At 41.8% G+C, this 24,284-nt stretch overlaps 1 protein-coding gene across 1 annotated transcript in view; it reads left to right on the plus strand.

Moving 5' to 3' along the window:
• DNAH10 (dynein axonemal heavy chain 10) overlaps positions 1-24,284 on the plus strand; it is a gene marked incomplete at its 5' end in the record, with an annotated part of 236,277 nt that overhangs the window by 73,622 nt on the left and 138,371 nt on the right. Inside the window, 10 exons of the mRNA XM_082256636.1 lie at positions 205-361; positions 1,731-2,207; positions 3,846-4,004; positions 9,752-9,868; positions 10,507-10,609; positions 12,495-12,673; positions 13,157-13,368; positions 13,542-13,698; positions 23,047-23,280; positions 23,543-23,665. Coding sequence (XP_082112762.1) covers positions 205-361; positions 1,731-2,207; positions 3,846-4,004; positions 9,752-9,868; positions 10,507-10,609; positions 12,495-12,673; positions 13,157-13,368; positions 13,542-13,698; positions 23,047-23,280; positions 23,543-23,665 — 1,918 coding nt within the window. The remainder of the gene's footprint in view (positions 1-204; positions 362-1,730; positions 2,208-3,845; positions 4,005-9,751; positions 9,869-10,506; positions 10,610-12,494; positions 12,674-13,156; positions 13,369-13,541; positions 13,699-23,046; positions 23,281-23,542; positions 23,666-24,284) is intronic.

Here is a 24,284-nt window from a genome sequence, read left to right on the forward strand (position 1 = left end):
AGGGGCAGAGAAGCAGACTCTATAGCAAAACCCATCATAATGTTAAATATTTCAGTCTCTGTAAATATATGGAGTATTTTACCTGCATATTTGTGAATGGTATTAGTAGTTCCTTTCCATAAAGTTACTTGTGGTTTCTTTATGCTGTTTTACTGTAGTATACTCTTTTGAATACACTTTAACATTTTATATTGTTTTCTCCAGAAATTTCCAAGCCTTTAATGCTGCTATTATTGGGAAAACTCCACTCTTTCAAGTTGAAACAATTCTCTCTGCACCAGAAATTATATTGCATCCTAATTTCAATGAAATTTTTAAGCTGATTGCTCAGTGCTACAAAGGATGTCTGGAGACCACAAAGGTAGACCAAACCAAAAAAGAGGTTTATTCCCTGTTAACTAATTGTGTATAGGGTCAAATAACCTTTTCTCCTGTGTAGCCTGTAACATTTTCTCTACTCTTGTTTATAAATTCCTCTAGTGAGATAATAGAATATCTTATTATGTCCAGGACTATGATATATAACATTTTTTTTCGTCAGGTATGGTAAATATGATGGATTTAAAATACAAATTTTAAATTAAATTTAATTTAAAAAAAACTAATTAGCATTTTCCAGACAAGGGGTACAGCTTCAGGTTCAATGTCCACTAAGCTATCATTAACTGCCGTGCTGAAAAAAAGAAAAAGATTTACACACAACTCAATGAGTCAGAGGTGTGACTCATTCCCCCTACCTTTCAAACATGTCCCATAGTCTAGTCACATCTTTAACAATCCACAGTCATTTATAACAGTTGGAAATATGCATGTTATATTACAAAAAAGAACAATGGCAGATTATAAGTAGAATTCTCATATAAGGCCAATGGGTACCAGCAGGGGTAATCAAGATTTATCATAAAGCAATATGCAGTTACATAGTATATAACTGTTAATGCTCTATACCCAAGTAGATATAGTAATTCTGGACACTTCGATACAGTAAGACAATAACAAAAGAAAAGGAAAGAAAATAAATATAATAAAGCCCCAATATAGGGTAGGGGAAACAATTTGACTTAGGAGGTTAAGGTTACTCTAGTAGAAAAGAACCTGATGGACTAGTATAGGCTATACATTAAAAGTAGGAAGTGGTGCATGGTCAAACCAAAATGGCGAAGCAAGCAATGGAAGAGTGAAACAGAGATCAGGGGCTGGAGCCGCTTGGGTCCTCAATTTCTAAGGCGTAAAACATCCAGCCGGACCAAATATCCCCATTCCTTTCTGGTCTGTTCATAAGAGGCCATACAGGGACAGCTTCTGTTTTACTCTCTCTTTAAAGAACCGAGGGTTAGCAGTTTAATGGATGCACCCTGTATTAATTGTGTATTTGTAAGTTATAGATTTTATATAGATGGTAAAAAGAACACAGAACACCTGTTTAAAATGGTACCATCTTGAAAGTTTCAATAAAAATTTACCCAAAGCAAGTATATTTTTATCTTTAAAAGTAGATTCTTGTTATAGATTGCTACCCTCTTATGGAAAACACCCGAGAGGCAAGGAAGAAGATCATGTGATTGTTTTTTGGGGTCCATTTTGTAATGCAAGAAAAGCTGATTTTGTTTTAACTTGTTTTGGCTTCATTTTTTTATCATTTTAGTTTTTGCTGGACTTCTGCTTAAAAAAAGTAGATGCACATGAGTAAGTTACAATATTTTCTAACAGCAACATACTCTGCTTTTTAGAATTTTGTACGCTGGATGCATGGAACATGCATTCTCTGCCCTCCCCAAAAAGCAGAAGAGGATGAGCCTATTGTCTACAGTTTCTACAGTGAAATATTTCAGATCCCTCAAATCATAGAACAAGCAGTCATGATCAGTCAGAACATGCACAAGCTGCTCACTTCCCTCACCAAGTACCTGAACAGATGGAAGAGATACCGGCCTTTGTGGAAGTTGGATAAAGCCATTGTCCTGGAGAAATTTGCTGCCAAAAAGCCCTCCTGCGTTATTTATGATGAAAAATTGCAGTTTTACAGCAGGCTAGCTCTAGAGGTTACCCAGCAGCCTTTATTTAAAGATGAACAATGTATTAGACTTTATCTGGGTCCTTTAGCATACACAGTGCAGGAAAATGCAAGGACATGGGTAAATTCCCTAGGTCACCTGCTTAATGAGTCTGCACGGGAGGAACTCTACAGCCTCAGGGATGAGCTGGAGGTATGTTTTGTAGACAATAATGTACTATCTTATACACAGGTACATAGTTGCACCATTCAGGACCTACTTATAAATGCTTTAAGTTAATCTGTACTAAATAAATATGAAAGCTGCCATGCTGAGTTGTCACTATCTTCAATACTTTCTAAACCACTTTCCAAGCTCCAGCATGTGTAAAGTAGATCAGTAATCTCAGAGTAAAGTCAGGGTTCCCTGCATGCTTAAGTCCTGAAGTACTGAAGTTGTTGGATTAACATGACAGCCAGCCAGTAACCTGCACCTGCAGAAGAAGACTAATGGTCACTAATGTTAGCTTGCATAGTTCTGTAGTGGAGCTTTTAAAAGGGTTAATTCACCTTTACCCAAAAACTGCCTATGCAGGTAAGGGGCACGTATAGTTAAAAGTCAACTGTTCATCTCTGACAAAAGTTGAATAATGCTCTTGCTTTAAATGTAGGCCATTTACATACCTCATAAAGCCTGACAGAAATACTTCTAGGACGTTGCTAGAGAGGCCTACTGTTCAGCTCTGACAAAAATTTAATAATGCTCTTGCTATAAGTGTACGCCATTTACGTACCTCATGAAGCCTGACTGAAATACTTCTAGGATGTTGCCTAGCTATTATTGCAATGTCCTGGAAGTCCTGAAAGTATTCCAATCAGGCTTCAGGAGGTATGTAAATTGCCTACAACTATAGTAAGGGCAATATTCATCTTTAGTCAAAGCTGCACAGTTTGTTTCTAACTGCAGACACTCCTTATCTGCATAAGCAGTTTTTTGAAAAAGGTGAACTAACCCTTTGAAGCCTTATGTTTAAAAAAGCATCTTCAGAGTTTTTTTTTATAATTACCAGTATGCTTTTGGGTGTAGATGTTTAGAAAACTGGTCACGCATGGAGCATTGATACTTTGTGTTGAGAAATGTAATTCAATTGATCTGCTGATAGAACAATGATAAGAAAAAAACAACGTTGCTTTTTTTATGTAGCACGTACACAGTGAACATGGAACAGTATTGTTCGTGCTGGGTACAAATGAAACTGTTTGAGGGTTTGCTTGTTTCTATAGGATTCATAAGGGCTCTTTCACACGGTCCGCCTCCGTAGGCGGATGCAGATGGCAGAGGGTGTCAGCGGACATGTCACCGCTGACATCCGCTGCTCCATAGGGCTGAATGGGCATCCGATCAGATCCGCCTAAAAAACTGACAGGCGGATCTGATCGGAACACCCGTGTGAAAGAGCCCTTAGAAGTCTTTGTGTTTGCTACCTCTTTGCTTAGATACTGTTTTAAGTTCTGTAGCCTATAGGCGTTTGGGTCCCTTATCACAGGATCCCATTGTTATCTTAAATCCCAAGTGTCATTTAGCTGATCTTATTCTAAAAGCATGAGGCCTAAAAGACAAGAGGATTAATATGGGCTGTGAAATAAAAAGATGTTAGCTGCTTTTTCTGTTTTATGACCTGTATTGTGTTTTGTTTGGTTCTTTTGAGTACTACAGTAGTTTTGCTTAGTTCCCGAATTATACAATATTAAAAAAAAAAAAACATTATGATTCAGATTGCATTTCCATTAGAAAATAAGGTTTATGTTTCAATTTCCGTTTATTTCCTATGATTTTTTTTTTGTATTGTAGAAACTATCCTTAAATTTAATGCAAACTCCAGAAACGCTTGAAGATCTCAAGTTTGTCCTTGCCACCATTGCAGATATAAGAGATATGTCTTTAGTGGCAGAAATGCGATATCGAGACATCCAAGAGAGGTATAGAACTCTGGCCATGTATAATATTGAGGTGAGTAAAGTCTGCAGTAATATATAAACCTGTCTAGCATGGTGCATTTTAAAACAAATGTGTTTTTCTTTTACTATAAGCACCCACACTTAACACTTAAAGTGGTTGTAAAGGCAGGAAGGTTTTTTTTATCTTATTACATTCTATGATAAGATAAAAAGCCTTCTGTGTGCAGCAGCCCCCCTTAGCCCCCCTAATATTTACCTGAGGTGCCTCTCTGTCCAGCGATGTCCACAAGTCCCTCAACCTTCCGGGACTCTCCCTTCTGATTGGCTGAGGTACAGCCGCAGCGCCATTGGCTCCCGCAACTATCAATTAAAGTTAGTGAGCCAATCAGGAGAGAGAGGGGCCGGGGAACAACAGCAGCTCCGTGTCTGAAGGGACACATGGAGCTGGAACTCGGCTCGGTTGCCCCCATAGCAAGCTGCTTGCTGTGGGGGCACACAATAGGAGGGAGGGGCCAGTAGCAGGAACAAGGGACCCGAGAAGAGGAGGATCCAGGCTGCTCTGTGCAAAACCAACTGCACATAGGAGGTAAGTATAACATGTTTGTTATTTCGAAAAAAAAAAAAAAAAACAAGACTTTACAATCACTTTACAGTATATCTAAACCTAAAAACAAAAATATAATATATTACTGCTTCACAGTCCTCAGACATCATGGACTCAAGAGTTTTCTTCATTTCTCCTTATTTTCACCTGGTAATTCTGCAAATAACATATTTCCTGTCCCTGGGTATCTACTCTCGCTCCTCCACTCTATCTGTGGAGGGAGCAATGGTTACCTCCCAGGCTGGTCTTCAAACATGCTCCTCTAGCTTTTGTTCAACTCAATTACATGGAGTCTGATTGGATTAGTAGTTTATAGACAAGAAAAAGATAAGGCTGCTTTTATTTCATCTCACAGAAAGTGACAAGGACACTGCATTTCTACCAAATGTTCTTAGACTGAAAAATGAAACTTAATACAGCCATCTGATTAGGATTTGTAAGTGGAAAGAAGCTTTTTTTTGAGTTTAGATATTCTTTAAATAGACACACTTTTCTTTTTATTAAATAAAGAGATGCTGTCACTTTGTCCCTTCAGGGCAATGTGACAGTGTCTGTGTAAAAGCCCCTGATACTCACCTCTCCAGTGATCTCCCATTCTCCTTCCTCCATTGCAGCTGGCACAAAACAGCCAGTGATTCCAAGTATGGGGTGAATATGTGCATTCTCCCACAATGTAGTACACAGGCCATAGAACTGTCACATGACAAGAGGATGATGTCACTGATCCTTCTAGGCTCAAACACTGGCTATGTAGTGGCATCTTTGACAGAGAAAGGAGCAGCAGAGGATCAGTGAAGACCAGTTGGTCAGGGAACTGTACTTGGAAACTCTCTTTACCCTGAATAATCAAGGTGACAGTGTCTCTTTTGATGCCCCCCCTTCCTTTCCCTCGTTTTGCTATATATTTTTTTCTGTGATGCGATAATTTTTTTTTCCCACTTGCATTCAAATATACACAAAATTAGATTTTAGATTTGATTTTGTTAAACTTAGATTTTAAGATTTTTTCCTTTGCTTGTGTTACTCCAGTTGTTCTCCATTTGTTAATGGCTTTTCTTTCTTACATAATTTTCCAGCTGATTACCTAGGCCAGGGGTGTCAAACTCCATTTCATTGCGTCACTATTATGGTTGCCCTCAGAGGGCCAGTTCTATCTGTAGCCCACCACTATCAGAAGTCAGAGCCCCCACCCTCCCTTAAATCACAGTGCATCCCCTTTGCCATGTGCTGCTGCTGGGTAGAAGCTGGAGGCAGAGCTGGGAAGCAGCAGGGTCTGGAGAAAGGCTGGAGTCAGCTGCCGGAGTCTGCTGAATGCTGAGACCAGTGGAGGCGGAGAGGAAGTGGTTCTGCGGCAGAGGATCTGTAGGAGGAGTTGTGACCTCCTCTCTGCTGCCAACTGCTGGGTTGGGGGGGGGGTCCTCTCTGCAGCTTCAGGGGGAAGCACAGGATCTGGCAGAGGAATTCTGTCCTCTCTGCTGTCGTCTGCTGAGACTAGGTGGGGGCAGAGATGAGGGAGATGCAGCAGCTGCAGGAGAGGTGCAAGGGCCACATGAAATGGCCTGGAGGGCCAGATTCGGCCCGCGGGCCTTTGTGTTTGACACCTGTGACCTAGGCTAATGTTTTATGGCCTCTTTGTGTTCAAAAATGTTGTAACTTTCTGTTAGCCATTGCTTGCCTGCTACTCATTGCAATATAACATCATTAAAGGGAAAGTACAGCCAAAGCTCATTTTGCTGTACTTCTCCTGTGGATCACAGGAGTGCAGTTAGTTTTGCACGGCTGTGACCTGTTTATGGCTGACAGTGGGCTAAAGCCCACCATCGACTGATGTTACAGAGCCAGTCCAGGCTTTGGAAAGGTCAGGACCATATGGTCTGGATCTGCCCACATGCCTGGACCGGCATCTGGCTCCCCGCCCCTCTACAGCCCAGTGCTCGAATGAGCATGGGGGACAGAACAGAGAGCCAGTGACTGACAGTCACCAGCTCTCTGCTCACGGAGCTCTGAGAATCGAGCGATCGGCAGTTTTTTCTCGCTCGGTTCTCAGTGTTAGAGTCGGTGGGGGACAGATGCAGCATCCACCTAGGTAAGTATGATTACCAAAAAAAAAGAAAAATCCCATACTTCTCTTTTACCATCTATCAATAGATCATCTACTTTGTCAGGTTCTTTTGTAGTATCATGACCGAAGACTGTATATGGCATGTATAGTATATGGATTAGAGCTGGCAGATTGAAATAACCTTCATGTCTATAAAAGGATACATTTTACATTGATACATTTCACATTACATTTAGGTCCCTTTCACACATGCAGACTGTTCGTTTGTTATTTCAAAGAAAAAACGGAGGAAGTTTACATTGATTTGTCATCAGTTTTTCATCCTTTGTTAATCCGTTTTTACATCCACCAGCTAGAGTCCTTAACCACCTGAGTCTCTGAGCCATTTTTCATGCAGAAATGGACCGTTTGTCAATCTACATCCGTTTTTCATCCGATCTGTTTTTTTCAGCAGAAAAATAGGGTTTTGATCTGTTCCAAAAAACAGATGTTGAGAGAAGCGGATGTAAGCAGATGTAAATGAATGACCATTCATTTAAATCTGTTTTTCCATAGCGATGCATTGATGTTCGTTTTTCCTTGTCAAATTTGTTTATTGTTTTGAATAAAAAAAAAAGGAGAACACTCTGAATTTTACATGGATTGTTGTACATATTCAAAGGGTAACAAACAAATTACTTCAATTGGAAAGAGACAAATAAAGATTCAAATGCAAAATCGCACTATATTAGCATCAAATAGACCATCAAATGTAAAAAATGTCATATAACTGAAAAGATAGAGAAAGGTAGATCGTTGACTGTCGGTTTAAAAACAAAGTGATTAATAAATCAGTAAAGCAAAAGTACATTTCAATGGGTCTGAAGAACAACCCTGTGAGTACCATATAAGAACTGATAAAAGGGAAAGAGTCATGAAAAAGGAGTAAGAGAATAGAAGAAGTAAAGAAAATGGAAAAAATACAGTGTGAGTTAAGGGTAAATTTGATAGAGGTAGTGCAGCTTCAACTGAATGAAGGGTGATGAAAGGGTAAATGAAGTATTGTTGCAATGGTAAAGTGTCGTCAAAGTCTGGATATTGTTTAACTCTAGGTAAACAAAGTTTTTTTAAATTTTCAGATCCGATCACTCTCAATTGCTTTCATTTTAGCATGAACAAGGGCTCTATTGGTTCTGTGAATGGTTTCGGCTACAATCAGATTTTGAGTTTTCCATGCCTTAGCTATGGTTTGTTTTGCAACTGTTAGGAGCTGTAAAAGAAGGCGAAATTGATTCCGTGCAATTCCGTCTGGTTTTAGATTCAAAAGAGCTATAGCAGGATTAGGTTGTATGTACGTTTCGAACATTTTAGAAGCTAAATCAAAAGCTTCCTTCCAAAATGTTTGGGCTATTGGACAATCCCACCATATATGGAGTTGGGTGCCAGGATCTGAACAGCCGCGAAAACAAGCTGCAGGGTAATCGGTAGTGTATTTCACTATCCTAGCAGTAACTAAATACCAACGAGAAAGAACCCTATAATTTATTTCCACAGCAAAAACATTAGGAAGTAGATTTAGTGGCTAACCATATACTGGACCATTCAGTATCATCAAATAAGCGGCTTAGATCTTGTTCTCATTTAGAAACATAGGGAGACCTCTGAGAATGACAACGCGACATCTGAGAATGACAGAACAGAGTACCTAATTGTAGGTATGGTTAGAAAAAATGTTTAATCTGTAAATAGCGGAATAGTTCCGATTGTGGAAGTCCATACATTTTACATAGAGTAGGAAAGAAGTGTAAAGAAGATGTTGATACAAATTTATATAATCTAAATAGATTAGCTGCACTCCACGCATTAAAGGAATTAGGGGAAATCCAGGCAGGGTAAAAGGCAGGGTTTGTAATAAATGAAGGTTTTTAATAAAAGAAAGAGGTGGTATATGGGGCAATTGAAGGCCGAGAGTGGTTTTAAATCTTTCTCCTATGGATTGCGGATAGAGGTAAGATCAACTGGATTTAACCATAACACATTAGCTACTGAGATAGGGTCACAGTTGACAGACTCAATTGCTACCCATAGCGGAACTTCCTTTACTGCATGGTATTTAGGTAAATGTGCAAGGGGAGCTGCATGATAATAGGCAGAAATATTAGGGAGACCCAAGCCTCCACGTTGTTCAACAGATGGATGAAAACTGGACAAATGGTCCGCACGTGTGAAAGGGGCCTTATACTAAATATTAAATAATTGCTCTTATTTGAGATTTGCTAATACCATCAGTTTACCTTCACCAAGGCTGATAAACTTTGAAGCCCTTGTTTTTCCTGATATCCTGTAAAGGATATCATGTATTAGTGTGTTTTTGCTGTTGTTTTTTTTTTCTTATTTATGCATTTAGATAACATAGAATAAAATGTTATATATTTATATTTAGAGTGGTTGAAGTAGTAAGTTTGAAGCCCTGTTATCTATTGTTCCCATGCTATAGAATAAAATAAGTAAAAAATGCAGAGGTTCTAATCTTTTCATATTCTAGTAAAATGTATTTATTTTGTTTGTCTCCTCCGGAGAGAATTGCTGCTGTCACTCTGACTCCCTGTCACCAGTAAAGGAAATTAAAGGAAATCTCCCAAACTGAGAACACACATAGGAGATGATTTACTAAAACTGGAGAGTGCAAAATCTGGTGCAGCTCTGCATTGAAACCAATCAGCTTTCAGGTTTTATTGTCAAAGCTTAATTGAACAAGCTGAAATAAGCTGGTTGGCTACCATGCAGAGCTGCACCAGATTTTGTACACTCCAGTATTCGTAAATCAAGCCCATAGCAACAAACCTGACTCTTTTATACTCTATCACAAACAAAAAAAAAAAACTTTTGTTGAAAGAGCTTTTAGTTCAACTCCTGCATCTTTTGATAGATGAATGTTTAGCGCTAAAGTTGTCATCTTCCATTAAAGCACCTGTACTCTCACTTCCCAAAGGATTTGTTAACATATTTAAATTGGCCTTGTTTTCTCCTTTCTGTAAGACCTTTTGTGATATTTATTAAAATATTATGGAATTTCCATTCTGAATTGTTGAAACATCTGAAATACAAAGTACAAAATCTATATAATCATCATTTTGTGTAATGCTTTACTTAGTTTGAGGAAGAAGAGAAAATTTTGGCAGAGAAAATAACGCAAATTTGGGAAGATTTGTTCCAGGAATCAAAGCGGGTGGATCACAGCCTTGGAAGAGTAAAAAAGACATTTACTCAGGTGTGTACTAACCCTGTGCTTCAGTACTGCATATTGTTCTAATTGTTCTATTGCATGTAGTCACATTATGCATACCAGTGTATATTATAAGAACCCATTCACAGCACAATGCCATGTATATCAAAGTATTCCTGTGTGAGAGTACATTGCGTTTGGCAGCTCATTTAGTTTTGAGGTCCTGGTCTTTTTTTTTTTTAAATGCATTTGCTTCTCTGTGTTGTGAACTGTTAACTGGCTGTGGTTTAAATGATACAGTTCATTGCTGTGCATTTACTGTGGATTGTCATGTGATACTATGCTTTTTGTGTGCTGAATGAACCCTTAGTCTTGATGCATTCGCAAAGAAACATAGAAGACTAATGGCAGATAAAGACCTACTGCTCCATTGATTTTTGCCTTTTTTTTAGCTTTTTGTTTTTTAGACCAAACATGTATAAACACACTATTGATTGACTCACAACCACTATGGGAAGTCCGTTCAAAGCACCCAAAACCATTTCAATAAAATAATATTTTTGAACCTTCTCTTAGACTATCTTTTTACTAGCTTGATCTTTTTCCCCCATGTTCTTGAACTCCCCCTCATACTGAAAATTTTGCCTTCTTAAAGATTATTTACACCCTTTTTCATTTAATAGATAACAAAAGATCAGATTGAGGAGTACAAGAAAGAGTTGGCACAGTTTTCAGAACTCTTCCGCACAGAAGGACCTGGAGTAGTGGGAGATGACCTTGAAAAAGGTACAAAAAAAAACATCCAGCAGCTTATTATTTTGTTTTTTTTACAAACAAGGTTGCTCTTTATTGAAAAAAAACAGAAGTAAACAACAGTATACAACAGAAGTGTAGCCAGTGTACAACATCATAAATCAGGGGGAGAGTAGGTGCACTGGGAGCACTAGTACAATCACATTGGGGGAACTCAGCGTGAGCACAAAGTAGAGAACTTCAGTAAAGAAAGTTACAACCCATAGAAATACAAACAGTGCAGGTAAACATCAATATGCAACAGGAGTTAATCTGTGCCATCCACCCATGGCTGCCTTATTTTCTCATACTTTTGGGAGCAATTTCTATTGATATAGGTGATTTGTACATTGGGAGAGCCCCGTTCACCAGGGCCTCCCACGCGGCCAGCGTGGGGGGGGGGGGAGGGGGAGCCCCAGCGAAGGACAATTTCCTTCCTAGCATAATATAGCAACAAAGAAATCAACAAACGAGAATACTTAGAGCGCCTAACCTTATCAGGAATGCCCAAGAGTGCCAGCTCTGGGGTGCGTGTAACAGAGAGGTGAAGTCGAGTGTTCAGGATGTCAAACACCGCCCCCCAGAACTCTGCCACCCGTGGGCATGTCCAAAACATGTGGAAATATGAACCCTCAGCAGTAAGACATTTAGGGCACTCTGCCGACCTCGCAGGGTACATTCTGTGCAGTCTCAGTGGAGTGAAATAAACCCTATGCAGAAACTTGGTCTGAATGAGCTTGTCCCGAGAAGCAATCACCAGTCTGGAGCCATTCCCCAAACAGTCGTCCCATTTCTCCCTATCCAAGTTAGGCATGTCCGAAGACCACCTCTGCCAAAGACGCTCCAATGCCGGGGAGTCTGTAGCTAACAGAGTAGCGTAGAGGGAAAAGAGAGGCTTGGGCAATTCAGTTTGTGCCAACACATCCTCCAGATGGTCAGTCTGCAGGACCGGGTGACCGGGATCTGAGCACAAATCGCATGGCGCAACTGGAGATAACGGAAACCTATCCAACGGGGCAGGGCGAATGACCCTCTCAAGTCCGGGAGCATGCAAAGCGTGCCAAGGGGCATAATGCAGCTTATTATTTTAATAAACTAGATTAGTGGTCAAGGTTGTTATAGTTACTGTGACTCTTTGCAACATTTACTCTCCCGAGTTTTATTAAAATTTGCTATAAAGCTTTGATGTGATGAAGAGTCGTCTCTTGTGCTTGTTACACAACTTTGAATGCATTGCATGAAGTATTTGTTGTAAGAAAAACATTTTATGTATTCAAGAACAAAACTTATTAAAAATGATTTAGCATGACTGCTGACCACTAGAATGCAGACCTTGCATCAAAATGCAAAGTCTGCTTAACTTTTGAACCCCAAAGTCCCCAATCTATGGAAAAAAAATCTGCGTTACCTGTTAAAAAATTATGATACAATGGGAGACAAAGCAAAAAATTTACTAAGCTTACACCGGATATTTCGCTTGGGTTTCCTTGTCACGTTACAGGCCCTCTAGTGGGATCCCGGGGAAGATGAAGATCCAAAGCCTTGCAAGAAGATGCTCCAGCAGTGTGCAGCAGCTTCTCATGAGATTTAAAATCCTCAGCTTCATATCTGGGAGATTTCCCTCTCATGCTTGGTTCTGATAGCTTCATACATTCCTACAGCAAAAAAATATGCCAATGCAGGTCGTTTGGGCTCACAGCAGAGCTTTGGCTGCTGTGGTAACAACAACGCTGTGGGCAGATCTCTCTGCTGGGTTCACCAATGCCTGGGGCTAAGTTCCTATTCATTCTATCCAATACAACAAAATTGTTTTGGAAGATGTTTCTTTTAATACACTTCTAAAAGAAATAATAAATGTATCTTATCTGATCATTTACAGGTCTGCAAGTCCTTATTGCATATGAAAAAGAGCTAGTTAAATATGAAAAGAGCCGCCAGGAGTTGGCTAATGCAGAAAAACTTTTTGATCTTCCGATTACCATGTACCCAGAACTTTTACAAGTGCAAAAAGAAATGAAAGGTTTGCGGCAGATATATGACATTTATAGCGCGCAAAAGGTATGTCAAAACATGTTTCTTATCAATAGTAACTATGGTATACAGTAACAGTGGTATACAGTAATTTATGAGAGCCTAATTTCTTAAAGCTACTATACAGTATGTGTTACAGGAAACTTGCCATAGTCACTTAAATACAATTTGGATGCTGTTAAAGAGTCAATGAACTGTGCATGCATTAGTGCATTGCAGTGCTATTCATTTTCAATAGCACCCTAAAGCACTAAGGTAACACACCTCCGACGCATATATGTTACAGCACACCATCATACATGGTAATGCACTGCTGTCCATTCTCATGTGCTGCATCAGAAAAAAAGAACAGACAAGTCTGAATGAGCCCAATAGTTTATCATTTCCTCCAGTAAAGCTTGTACTAATGGGGAATTTGGCTGTTGTGAACCAACATTTGGCTCCTTATAATTTTTTAATGATATTTGAGATATGAGTTGTTCACTGTCGGATTTGTTACTTCTCTCTTAGCTTGCCAAAGAGGAATGGTCCCAGACATTGTGGGCAAATTTAAATGTTCAGATTCTTCAAGATGGCATTGATGGCTTCCTCAAGACTTTCAGAAAGCTTTCTAAAGAAATCCGCAGTCTGCCTGTGGCCTTTTACCTAGAATCCAAGATGAAGGAGTTCAAAGACTCTATACCCTTGCTTCTTGATCTAAAGAATGAAGCCCTAAGAGACAGGTTTGTGCTTTTAAAAATGCTTCAATTTATCATTTAAAAATGTATTAATGGACATTTTTGTGTACATTACAATTTATTTAGCAGGAGATCAGCAAATGTTTATGTGCATAGTGAATGCCATTCATTAATTCATCAATTCACATAGCTCAAGTTAAAAAAAACATATTTTGTAGACACTGGAAAGAGTTGATGACCAAGACGGGGACAAATTTTGAAATGAACCCTGACACTTTTACCTTGGAAAACATGTTTGCGATGGAGCTGCACAAGTATGCTGATGTCATCAGTGATATTGTAGCATCAGCCGTTAAAGAACTCAGCATTGAGAAGGTAAGGACTCGTTACAAACATATTTCTTATCCATTTAGAATTAATAAAGGTACATTATATTCTTTTATTCAATTCATCAAAGCTCTGTCAGTGGTATATTTGGACACACCACAACCACTCTGAACCATGCAAAATATTGCATTTGATTTTCTTTTTAAGCAGCCACAGAGAGTAGAGTAGAGAAGCCTGCCTTCTGACAACGCTGGCCTACTGTAGAACAGTGGTCTCCAAACTGCGGCCCTTTGCTTGCCTTTATCTGGCCCTTGGAGCACTTTTCCTCCCACTGATACAAGACACTATTCCTTCCAATTCATCAACAACAGGATACTATTTCTCCTATTCACTCACAATGATGGGGCACTATTCCTCAAACTGATACCAATAATTGGCTGGTATTCCTCCAACTAACACCAAGAATGGGTAACTATTTCTCCAGCTGACACCAACAATGGGTTACTATTCCTCCCACTAACACAAACAATGGGGCACTTTAGCTTCCTCTAACACCAACAATGGGTCACTGATCCTCCCACTTACACCATTGATGGGGGCACTATTCCTCCCTCTGACACCAAAGATGCATTGTTTACTCCCACTGCCACCAGGACAATTGTTCTATGTGTGGAAACAGTGATCTGACTAGAACTAAAGCTTGCCGATCTGCATGGAGATTTTCTGATTGCAGAGATATAGGTCTATATAGGCCTTTGCACACACTTTGTTTTGATGCACCTGAATTATATTTAGCTCATTTAAACCAAAATGTTATTTGGGGTTTAAACTGTGCTAGCTGCCATTCCACTGTCCAATGAGACGACTGCCTCAAGTCACCAGTAAGAGCATTCTTGTCGGCGAGGGAGATACCGGTTAGTAAAGCTGATCAATGAAGTAATCAAAAGTAAGATCCAAATAACGACGTGAAACCATTTCAGAGAGGGGCACATGATAGACTCTACTGGTTTATAAAGTGTGACAGACCGCCTGGCACCCAGCCTGGGTGCCTCTGCCAAGATACAGCTTCCTCCACTCTGGAACCGGGAACCAGGTATTATAGCTGAGAAATACACCCAAGAAATAGACTACACTAGCTTAGATGCAAACTGGAACTAACTTTGTTTTTACCTCACTCAGAATATATACCACACAAGAAAAGGTAAAAGCGTAAACACATTATCCTAAACAATGCAAACTGTAAACAGGAATATCATTAGCACATCTAAGGAACAGCCAACATAAACAGTAATTACATTTTTTTTTTTAATCAGAAAAGTTTTATTGAAAGTATACAAGGTACAAAAAAACAAGTATAAAATGCCGAATCCAATATATCAGAAAATGTGGCCACCTACAACTTACAGTCCAAAGATGACAGTTACAAAGTCATGTTGCATCCTTATCCTGTCATGTTTAACATATCCGAACCCCATAAACCACACCATTCTGCACATATGAGAGGATCCGGAAGTTCAAGGGACCTATCGATAAATGTACATCCCACACACGTCTCTCTTATAGTCCCAAGAGTCTCCCAGGGTGCACTCACCCAATGGGACACTGCAAAGTTCCCATCAGGACAAGCTCCCTGGGGGACATCCCAGGGGGGTATCAAGCCATGGATACCACAGTTTTTCAAATGTATTTAACCGGCCCCTATGTTAATAGATTTATCTCTCCTGGAGGAGTGTATTACCCTTATGAGTCACCCATGTTTTAACTGATGAGGGGTTCACAGAATTCCAACCAAGGAGAATAACCTTCCTAGCTTGTAATAAGACCCTAGAAATTCCAAGCAACAGTGAACAGGATTCAAGGGAACAGGAACTTGAAAAATTCTATTGAGTATGGAAAGAACCTCCATATAAATGGTGGAGCATCGCCAGTGGAGATGAATAAGGTCCCCTGACATCCGTTTGCATTTACCACACAGCGGGGTAACCTGCCCATCCAATGAAGTTTCATTGGGGTAAAGTGCACGCTGAGTAGAATGTACAGTTTGGATACCTTCTGAGATACATTGAGTGAGCATGTATTAGCCGATTGAAAGGCTTCTTCCCACTGATCACCTGTTAAAGTGCCCAGTTCCCCATCTCACTGAGAAATTGCCCTAGTAGGGTAGGCCTCCAGATACACCGTCAGGATCATGTGATAACATTGAGAGATAAAACCCTTCATTTCTGACACATTATGGAGTAGGTGAAAGATAGGGGTGGGTGAAAGTACCCATTCTGTCGTCCCACCCTGAGTCTTAACCACGTGGGCTAACTGTAGATAATAATTTAACATATAGGGTGGTAAGGCAAATTTACTTTTGAGATCAGGAAAAAAAAATCAACCTCCCATTCTGAAAGACCTGTGAGAGAAGATTTACCCCCAAGGCCACCTGGGCCCCTGCTGGATTTTAACCAGCTCAGTGTAGGGTTTTTTTTTATCTCAGATCAGACTATATGTAGTATAACTTGTGACTCGTTGCAATTGTTTACATTTATTCCAGATTTTCTGGAGTAATGCATATGTAGGCTTTTTTTTGGGAGTTTATGGAATGATTGTGCCTCTAGGCCCTCTGAAATAGAATTAGCGCCAGTGCCAGTAAGCAAAATGTAAGCAGAGGGGCTTTCAGGGGCAGGGGACATGGAGCCTATTAGATGTTGAAGTTGGGCAGCTATATAATAGATCCAGGGATTTGGGAGTGCCAAGCCCTCAGTGGCGTAGCGTGGGTTGTCAGCACCCGGGGCAAGGCAAGTAATTTGCGCCCCCTACACAAACCTACTAGACCACTACACAGACCTACCCCCCCCCCATACACTGACACCTACACTAACCCCCCTTCACTTACCCCCACTACACTGACACATACACTGACCTCCCATACACTGACCCCTACACTGACTCCCCCTTACATTTCTATACACTGACCCCCCCATACACTAACACCCCCTACACTGACACCTATACAGACCCCCCTACACTGACCCCCCCCATACACTGACAGCTACACTGACACCTATACTGGCCCCCTTACATTCCCACATACACTGACCCCCAATACACTGACCCCTACACTGACTCCCCCCTACATTTTCACATACACTGACCCCCTACACTGACCCCTACACTAATAGCTATACTGACCCCCCCTACACTGACCTCCCCCATACACTGACACCTATACTGACCCCCCTACACTGACCGCCACATACACTGACACCTATACTGACCCCCCTACATTTCCACATACACTGACCCCCCTACACTGATCCCCCCCATACACTGACACCTATGCTGACCCCCCTACACTGACACACCCTCCTCTACACTCCCCCTCTGACCCCCCCCATACACTGACACCCCCCGTACACTGACAGCTACACTGACACCTATACTGACCCCCTTAGATTCCCACATACACTGACCCCTACACTGACTCCCCCCTACATTTCCACATGCACTGACCCCCACTACACTGACCCCTACACTAATAGCTATACTGACCCCCCCATACACTGACACCTATACTGACCCACCTATACTGACCTTCCCCATACACTGACACCTATACTGACCCCCCTACACTGACCGCCACATACACTGACACCCCTACATTTCCACATACATTGACCCCCCCTACACTGATCCCCCCCCATACACTGACACCTACACTGACACCTATGCTGACCCCCCCCACACTTCCCTGGGCCCTGGGGGCAGGCAAGACATCACTTACCTTGTTCTGTGCCAATGCACTGGCGACTCGAGGAGGGGAGAGACAGCATGTCGGTGGCCGGACAGCAGGGGGAGACTCCGGAAGCGGTGCTCCACATGCAGCGAGCCACAGACTGGCATCTTCATCCATGACCAGCCCCGCCCCCTGGCCGCATGACACCTTCAGCGGTCCGCCGCTCGTCTTGCACAAATCGGCCACTGAGCCAAGAGGTGGAGTGCGGGCGGGCGCCGGGCGGGCAACTTCAGAATAAAGGGACACTTTGATCCCGCTGATTGCGGGCGTGGGATGCGCCCCCCTAAATGTTGCGCCCGGTGCCACTGGCCCCCCCTGCACCCCCCACGCTACGCCACTGCAAGCCCTCTCAATCTTTAGGGAACTAAAGCTGCTTCAGTTTTACCTTAGGCGAATGGGCACCTCAGAGCAGCATCCTAAAAAGGGAGTTAACCACCTGGGAACATTTTCAAACGGGCGACCACGGGGGAATTGTGAACGACATATAAAAGCTGGGGCATAACTATAATTTTAATTAAGTTTTTTTTCCCGACCAGAGACATTTTAAGTTTGTTCCAAATAATAATTTTGTCCTGAAACGGGGTCATCAGAGGTTACCAATGGAATAGATCAGGGGAGTGCAACTAAATGTCCAGGTGCGACAACCAACATCATCAACGCGGACTTAGTCCAATTGATACTAAGACCAGAGTACTGCCTAAAATCCGAGATGATGGACATAACCCTGGTTAGGGAAGAGGAAGTGTCCCCCAAGAACAGCAACATGTCAACGGCGTACAGCATTATCTTCTCACGCAGCTCGCCATATTTACATAGTTAGTGAGGTTGAAAAAAGTCACCAGTCCATCCAGTTCAACCTATGATGTGTGTGTATGTGTTTGTATCAATAGTACATTGTATATCCCTCTATGTTGTGGTCGTTAAGGGTCCCATCTAAAAGTTTTTTTAAACTATCGACGCTCCCTGGTAATACCACTGCTTGTGGAAGAGAATTCCACTGCTGTAACAGTTAAGAACCCTTTACGCAGTTTAAGGTTAAACCGCTTTCCTTCCTAACTTCTGCCCAGTCTATATCTGGATAATTAAAATCCCCTAATTATAATGACATTTCCCATCCATGCCGCCAATCCAAGCTGTGATAGGAGGTCCGCCTCCCCCTCCTCCCTCTGGCTGGGGAGCCTATAGCATACACCCAGTATTACTTTCCCCTTAGTTTCCTCCCTTTGAAGCTCTACACATAAAGATTCCACCTCCTCCCTAGCTCCAATAGTGATATCGTCCCTCATATTCACTTGCACATCATTTTTGATATACAGGCATACCCCTCCCCCTATCTCTGTGATAAAGGGAATACCCCTGAATGGTTGCCAGCCAATCATGAGAACTGTCAAACCAAGTCTCTGAAATTCCCACAAAATCAAAACCCTTTTCATACATTAGCAGCTCCATCTTTTTAGCCATACTTCTAGCATTGGTATACAAACCTCGTACTTTTGTCCAGTCGCATACTATATCCTTGTTAGATTCTATGAGGTTGTCTTAAACCCCCTCTAACTTTTCAGCCATCTTCTATCCCAATAGGGCTGCACCCTCCCCATTTAGGTGCAGTCCGTTCCTGCCAAAGAGCCGGTAACCGACTGAGAAGTCGGCCCTGTTCTCCAGGAACCCGAACCCCTCCTTTCTACACCAGCTCCTCATCCATTTTTACCTTCTCTAATATCTCGCTGCCTCTCTGGCGTGGCTCAAGGTACCGGTAGTATTTCTGAGAATACTACCTTGGAGGTCCTACTCCTTATTTTCGCTTCTAAGTCCCTGAAATCGTTTTTTGGACTCTCCATCTTTCTCTAACTTTGTCATTGGTACCCACGTGTTCCATTATAGCTGGGTCCTCCCCAGCCCCACTCAATAATCTGCCCACCAGATCATGATGTGCCAAACCTGAGCGCCTGGTAAACAACATACTGTTCGGTGCTTATGGTCTTTTTGGCAGATTGCCCTCTCTGTCCTTCTAATAATTGAGTCCCCTACCACCAGAATCTGTCTTTCCCACCCTACCCTTCCTACATGTTACTCAACTACTCTTCTCTGGTGCCTGCACCTACAGGGAGTGCAGAATTATTAGGCAAATTTGTATTTTTGAGGATTAATTTTATTATTGAACAACAACCATGTTCTTAATGAACCCAAAAAACTCATTAATATCAAAGCTGACTATTTTTGGAAGTAGTTTTTAGTTTGTTTTTAGTTTTAGCTATTTTAGGGGGATATCTGTGTGTGCAGGTGACTATTACTGTGCATAATTATTAGGCAACTCAACAAAAATCAAAGATACAGTATACCCATTTCAATTATTTATTTTTACCAGTGAAACCAATATAACATCTCAACATTCACAAATATACATTTCTGACATTCAAAAACAAAACAAAATCAAATCAGTGACCAATATAGCCACCTTTCTTTGCAAGGACAGTCAAAAGCCTGCCATCCATGGATTCTGTCAGTGTTTTGATCTGTTCACCATCAACATTGCGTGCAGCAGCAACCACAGCCTCCCAGACACTGTTCAGAGAGGTGTACTGTTTTCCCTCCTTGTAAATCTCACATTTGATGATGGACCACAGGTTCTCAATGGGGTTCAGATCAGGTGAACAAGGAGGCCATGTCATTAGCTTTTCTTCTTTTATACCCTTTCTTGCCAGCCACGCTGTGGAGTACTTGGACGCGTGTGATGGAGCATTGTCCTGCATGAAAATCATGTTTTTCTTGAAGGATGCAGACTTCTTCCTGTACCACTGCTTGAAGAAGGTGTCTTCCAGAAACTGGCAGTAGGACTGGGAGTTGAGCTTGACTCCATCCTCAACCCGAAAAGGCCCCACAAGCTCATCTTTGATGATACCAGCCCAAACCAGTACTCCACCTCCACCTTGCTGGCGTCTGAGTCAGACTGGAGCTCTCTGCCCTTTACCAATCCAGCCACGGGCCCATCCATCTGGCCCATCAAGACTCACTCTCATTACATCAGTCCATAAAACCTTTGAAAAATCAGTCTTGAGATATTTCTTGGCCCAGTCTTGACGTTTCAGCTTGTGTGTCTTGTTCAGTGGTGGTCGTCTTTCAGCCTTTCTTACCTTGGCCATGTCTCTGAGTATTGCACACCTTGTGCTTTTGGGCACTCCAGTGATGTTGCAGCTCTGAAATATGGCCAAACTGATGGCAAGTGGCATCTTGGCAGCTGCACGCTTGACTTTTCTCAGTTCATGGGCTGTTATTTTGCGCCTTGGTTTTTCCACACGCTTGTTGCGACCCTGTTGACTATTTTGAATGAAATGCTTGATTGTTCGATTATCACGCTTCAGAAGCTTTGCAATTTTAAGAGTGCTGCATCCCTCTGCAAGATATCTCACTATTTTTGACTTTTCTGAGCCTGTCAAGTCCTTCTTTTGACCCATTTTGCCCAAGGAAAGGAAGTTGCCTAATAATTATGCACACCTGATATAGGGTGTTGATGTCATTAGACCACACCCCTTCTCATTACAGAGATGCACATCACCTAATATGCTTAATTGGTAGTAGGCTTTCGAGCCTATACAGCTTGGAGTAAGACAACATGCATAAAGAGGATGATGTGGTCAAAATACTCATTTGCCTAATAATTCTGCACTCCCTGTATGTATCTCCACCCGCCTCTGTGCTGGCCCCTGCGGCACCTGCCGGGTACGTTCCCAACTCTCCTTTAGTATGGAGATTATTCTCACTGTTGCTATTTGCTTCAGGACCTGGGCTTCCAGGGAAGCAATGTATTTACATTTTGTGCAGCAGTATTCGCCCTCGATCATATGATCGAGGAACGCTTACCTGCCACAAGATGTGCACCGTGTTGCATCTCCACACCCGCTGGGCATTATACCCACTAAATTAAATGGGGGTACTCCTAGGGGATTAGGAATTTTATTCTGTCTAAATTAACTGTTAACTAGCTTCCTGACTCTAATTTCTCAGCACACAGTAACACGGTTACTCCCAGTCACTCAGCAATACTTGGTTACTCCCAGTTACCCAACAGTACTCAGTCTCTCTGCAGTACTCAGTCACTCTGCAGGACTCAGTCACTCTGCAGGATTCAGTCACTCTGCAGGACTCAGTCACTCTGCAGGACTCAGTCACTCTGCAGGACTCAGTCACTCTGCAGGACTCAGTTACTCCGCAGTACTCAGTTACTCCACAGTACTCAGTTACTCACAGTACTCAGTTACTCACAATACTTAGTTACTCACACTACACCCTCCTCAGCCAGCATCCCCGCTACACTCAGACAGCTTGTCACAGTCAGTCAATGTTTTCTATTAGTTGTTTCTCCCCTGTACTGTCTCCTGTAGGGCTTTTCAGCTTCTTCACTCTCCCTTAGTCAACCTATCTATCCCTGCTCTGCCTGTAGTCTGCCTGTCACACTCCCACACACTCCCCCTCCGGTATGTGTATATGTAGAGACACTCACCAGCCGCCTCTCCCGGTCAGCCTGTCACCTCCCGGTCCAGCTTCGGCTCCTCTGTCAGAGTCTGTCATACTTAGTGGGGATGACACTGTCCACAGTCACTCCCGCTCCTCCCGATGTTCCGCTCCGCCGCCGCTCTTGCTCTCCAGGCTTCTTTCTGTCTCAGTAGGTCTGCAACTCCCATGCTCCCTCACTCCTCACACCCTCTGAGGGGAACGCTGAACTCCACGCCTCTTTTCCTGCAATGTGCAGCACAGCATCACCTGCTGACTAACATTGCTTAAACCCGGTTATTGTTATAGTGCTAAAGCAAAGAGCAGGGGCGACAGGGGGAAACCCTGCCTAGCTCCCCTACCCAGCGCAAAAGCAGGTGAAATCCTATTTGAGACTCTAATGGCTAAACATTAATTTAATTAAACAGTAAGCTAATTAACAACTAGTCACCTAGACAAGCCTAGGTAACTCAGGCCAGTGCCCACCCAGACAGTTCGGCAGAAGTATTCAAGAAGACCCAGGGCTGTCCAAATTTCATTAACTAACTTTCTTTTCACATACATCTTCTCACTGAGTTTTAAGTTGTCAGAGACCATTCCTTGACTGTTAAATGTGGTAATGTCATCTGGTATTATATAACAGGACATCTTCCTGAATGCTTGTAGCTACCTCAAATGCCAGAGCCCATAGTCAGTAGGCAAAAGGCTACTCTGCAGATCCCTCCAAAAGCCCCTATCGCTATTGGGTCTGTCACATAAAGATTATAGCATGCTTCTGCTCATACACAGGACTTTTAAACATTCAAAGTGTACACTTTAAAATGTCTTCATTTTTTTTCAGTTGCCCTTATGTTTGTTAGGAGCAGTTTTAGAAAGAGTCGAGAATCTGTGAGGCTGCCACTGCATGTAAACCATTTCTTTGGTCACTCTTGACACTCATTGCTGTTCAGTGGGATTCCAGTGCTGATCTGAACTTTGCAACAAAGCTCTCATTGGAACATTTTTCTAGTTCTTCCACATACTGTAATTGGTGCAACATATAAAAGTTTTGTAATACTACCTCTTGTGAAAGTATAAGAAAATGGTCAGCAATTCATTTAAATAAATATACTTTTTGTTTATACCAGGGTGTAAAGGAAATTGTAGATACATGGGAAAATATGAAGTTTACCGTACAGAGGTATATTAAGGGCACTCAAGACCGTGGCAGCATTCTAGGATCTGTTGATGACATTCTGCAGATTCTTGATGACAATGCTATGAACTTGCAAAGTATCTCCGGCAGTCGCTTTGTTGGTCCTTTCTTAAACACTGTACAACTGTGGGAAAAAACACTCTCGTTGATTGGAGAAGTCATTGCGGTAAGTAACATTATTGCTTTTATTATGCTTTGTACTCTATTGAGTAGCCTAAAAAAGAGAACAGTGAAGTGCAGAAGACATTATCAACCACTTAGAGCATTTTTTTTTTTTTTTATCAGACTGACTGGACTAAACTTTTAGTCATAATAAAATGCAGCACTTCATTAGTATTTGTATGGTTTCACTGTGATACCTATATAATAGCTCTATGCTGTCAAATGCAACATTAAATCTACACATTGGCTTTGTGTCTCTCCTACAGGTTTGGATGGTTGTACAGCGGAAGTGGATGTATTTAGAGAGTATATTTATTGGAGGAGATATTCGATCACAGTTGCCAGAGGAGGCAAAAAAATTTGACACAATTGACAAAATATTTAAGCGAGTAAGTAGTCATGACTTTAAAGCGGTGGTAAACCGCATCTTAGAAAAAAATAAAAATAATCCCCTGCAAAGCAATGTTATAATGTGCTAATATGCATTGAATACTAGCACATAATGCGAGACTTACCTTAAAACGAAGCACTCCAGCAGCAGGCGCTGACAGGGCTTCCATCTTCATCCAGTCTTCCTTCCGACTTTGCGGCCTCCGGCTACATAAGTGGCCAGGGCCGTGATGATGTCACTCCCATGCATGCGCGGGAGCCCTCGTTTACAGCACGAGCCCTGAAGGTCCGGCATGGTATGCCGGATCTTCAGAGATCATATGCTGATGACGCCACAGGCTGCATGCAGTGTGAATATCTCCTAAGCGGTGTACCTAATATAGGCTTTCCTGTAGGTACAAGTGAAAAAACTGAGTTTACAACTGCTTTAAATAGTCAGTTGATGAAATGGGGAAAGGGTAAAGGCAAATTATAACCCATGTAACAAATAAAGTATTTTTATTTAAGAGCATCCGAATTGCCAGCCTTCCTGATTAAAAAATTATAAACAGAATAAACTTCAGCTTTAATTCACAGAATGCAAGAGTATGTTTATGATTTATTTTTTACTGATTGACT

The sequence above is a fragment of the Pelophylax lessonae genome, assembly GCF_965119305.1.
Source record: "Pelophylax lessonae genome assembly, chromosome: 1".
In the NCBI taxonomy this organism is placed as follows: Eukaryota; Metazoa; Chordata; class Amphibia; order Anura; family Ranidae; genus Pelophylax; species Pelophylax lessonae.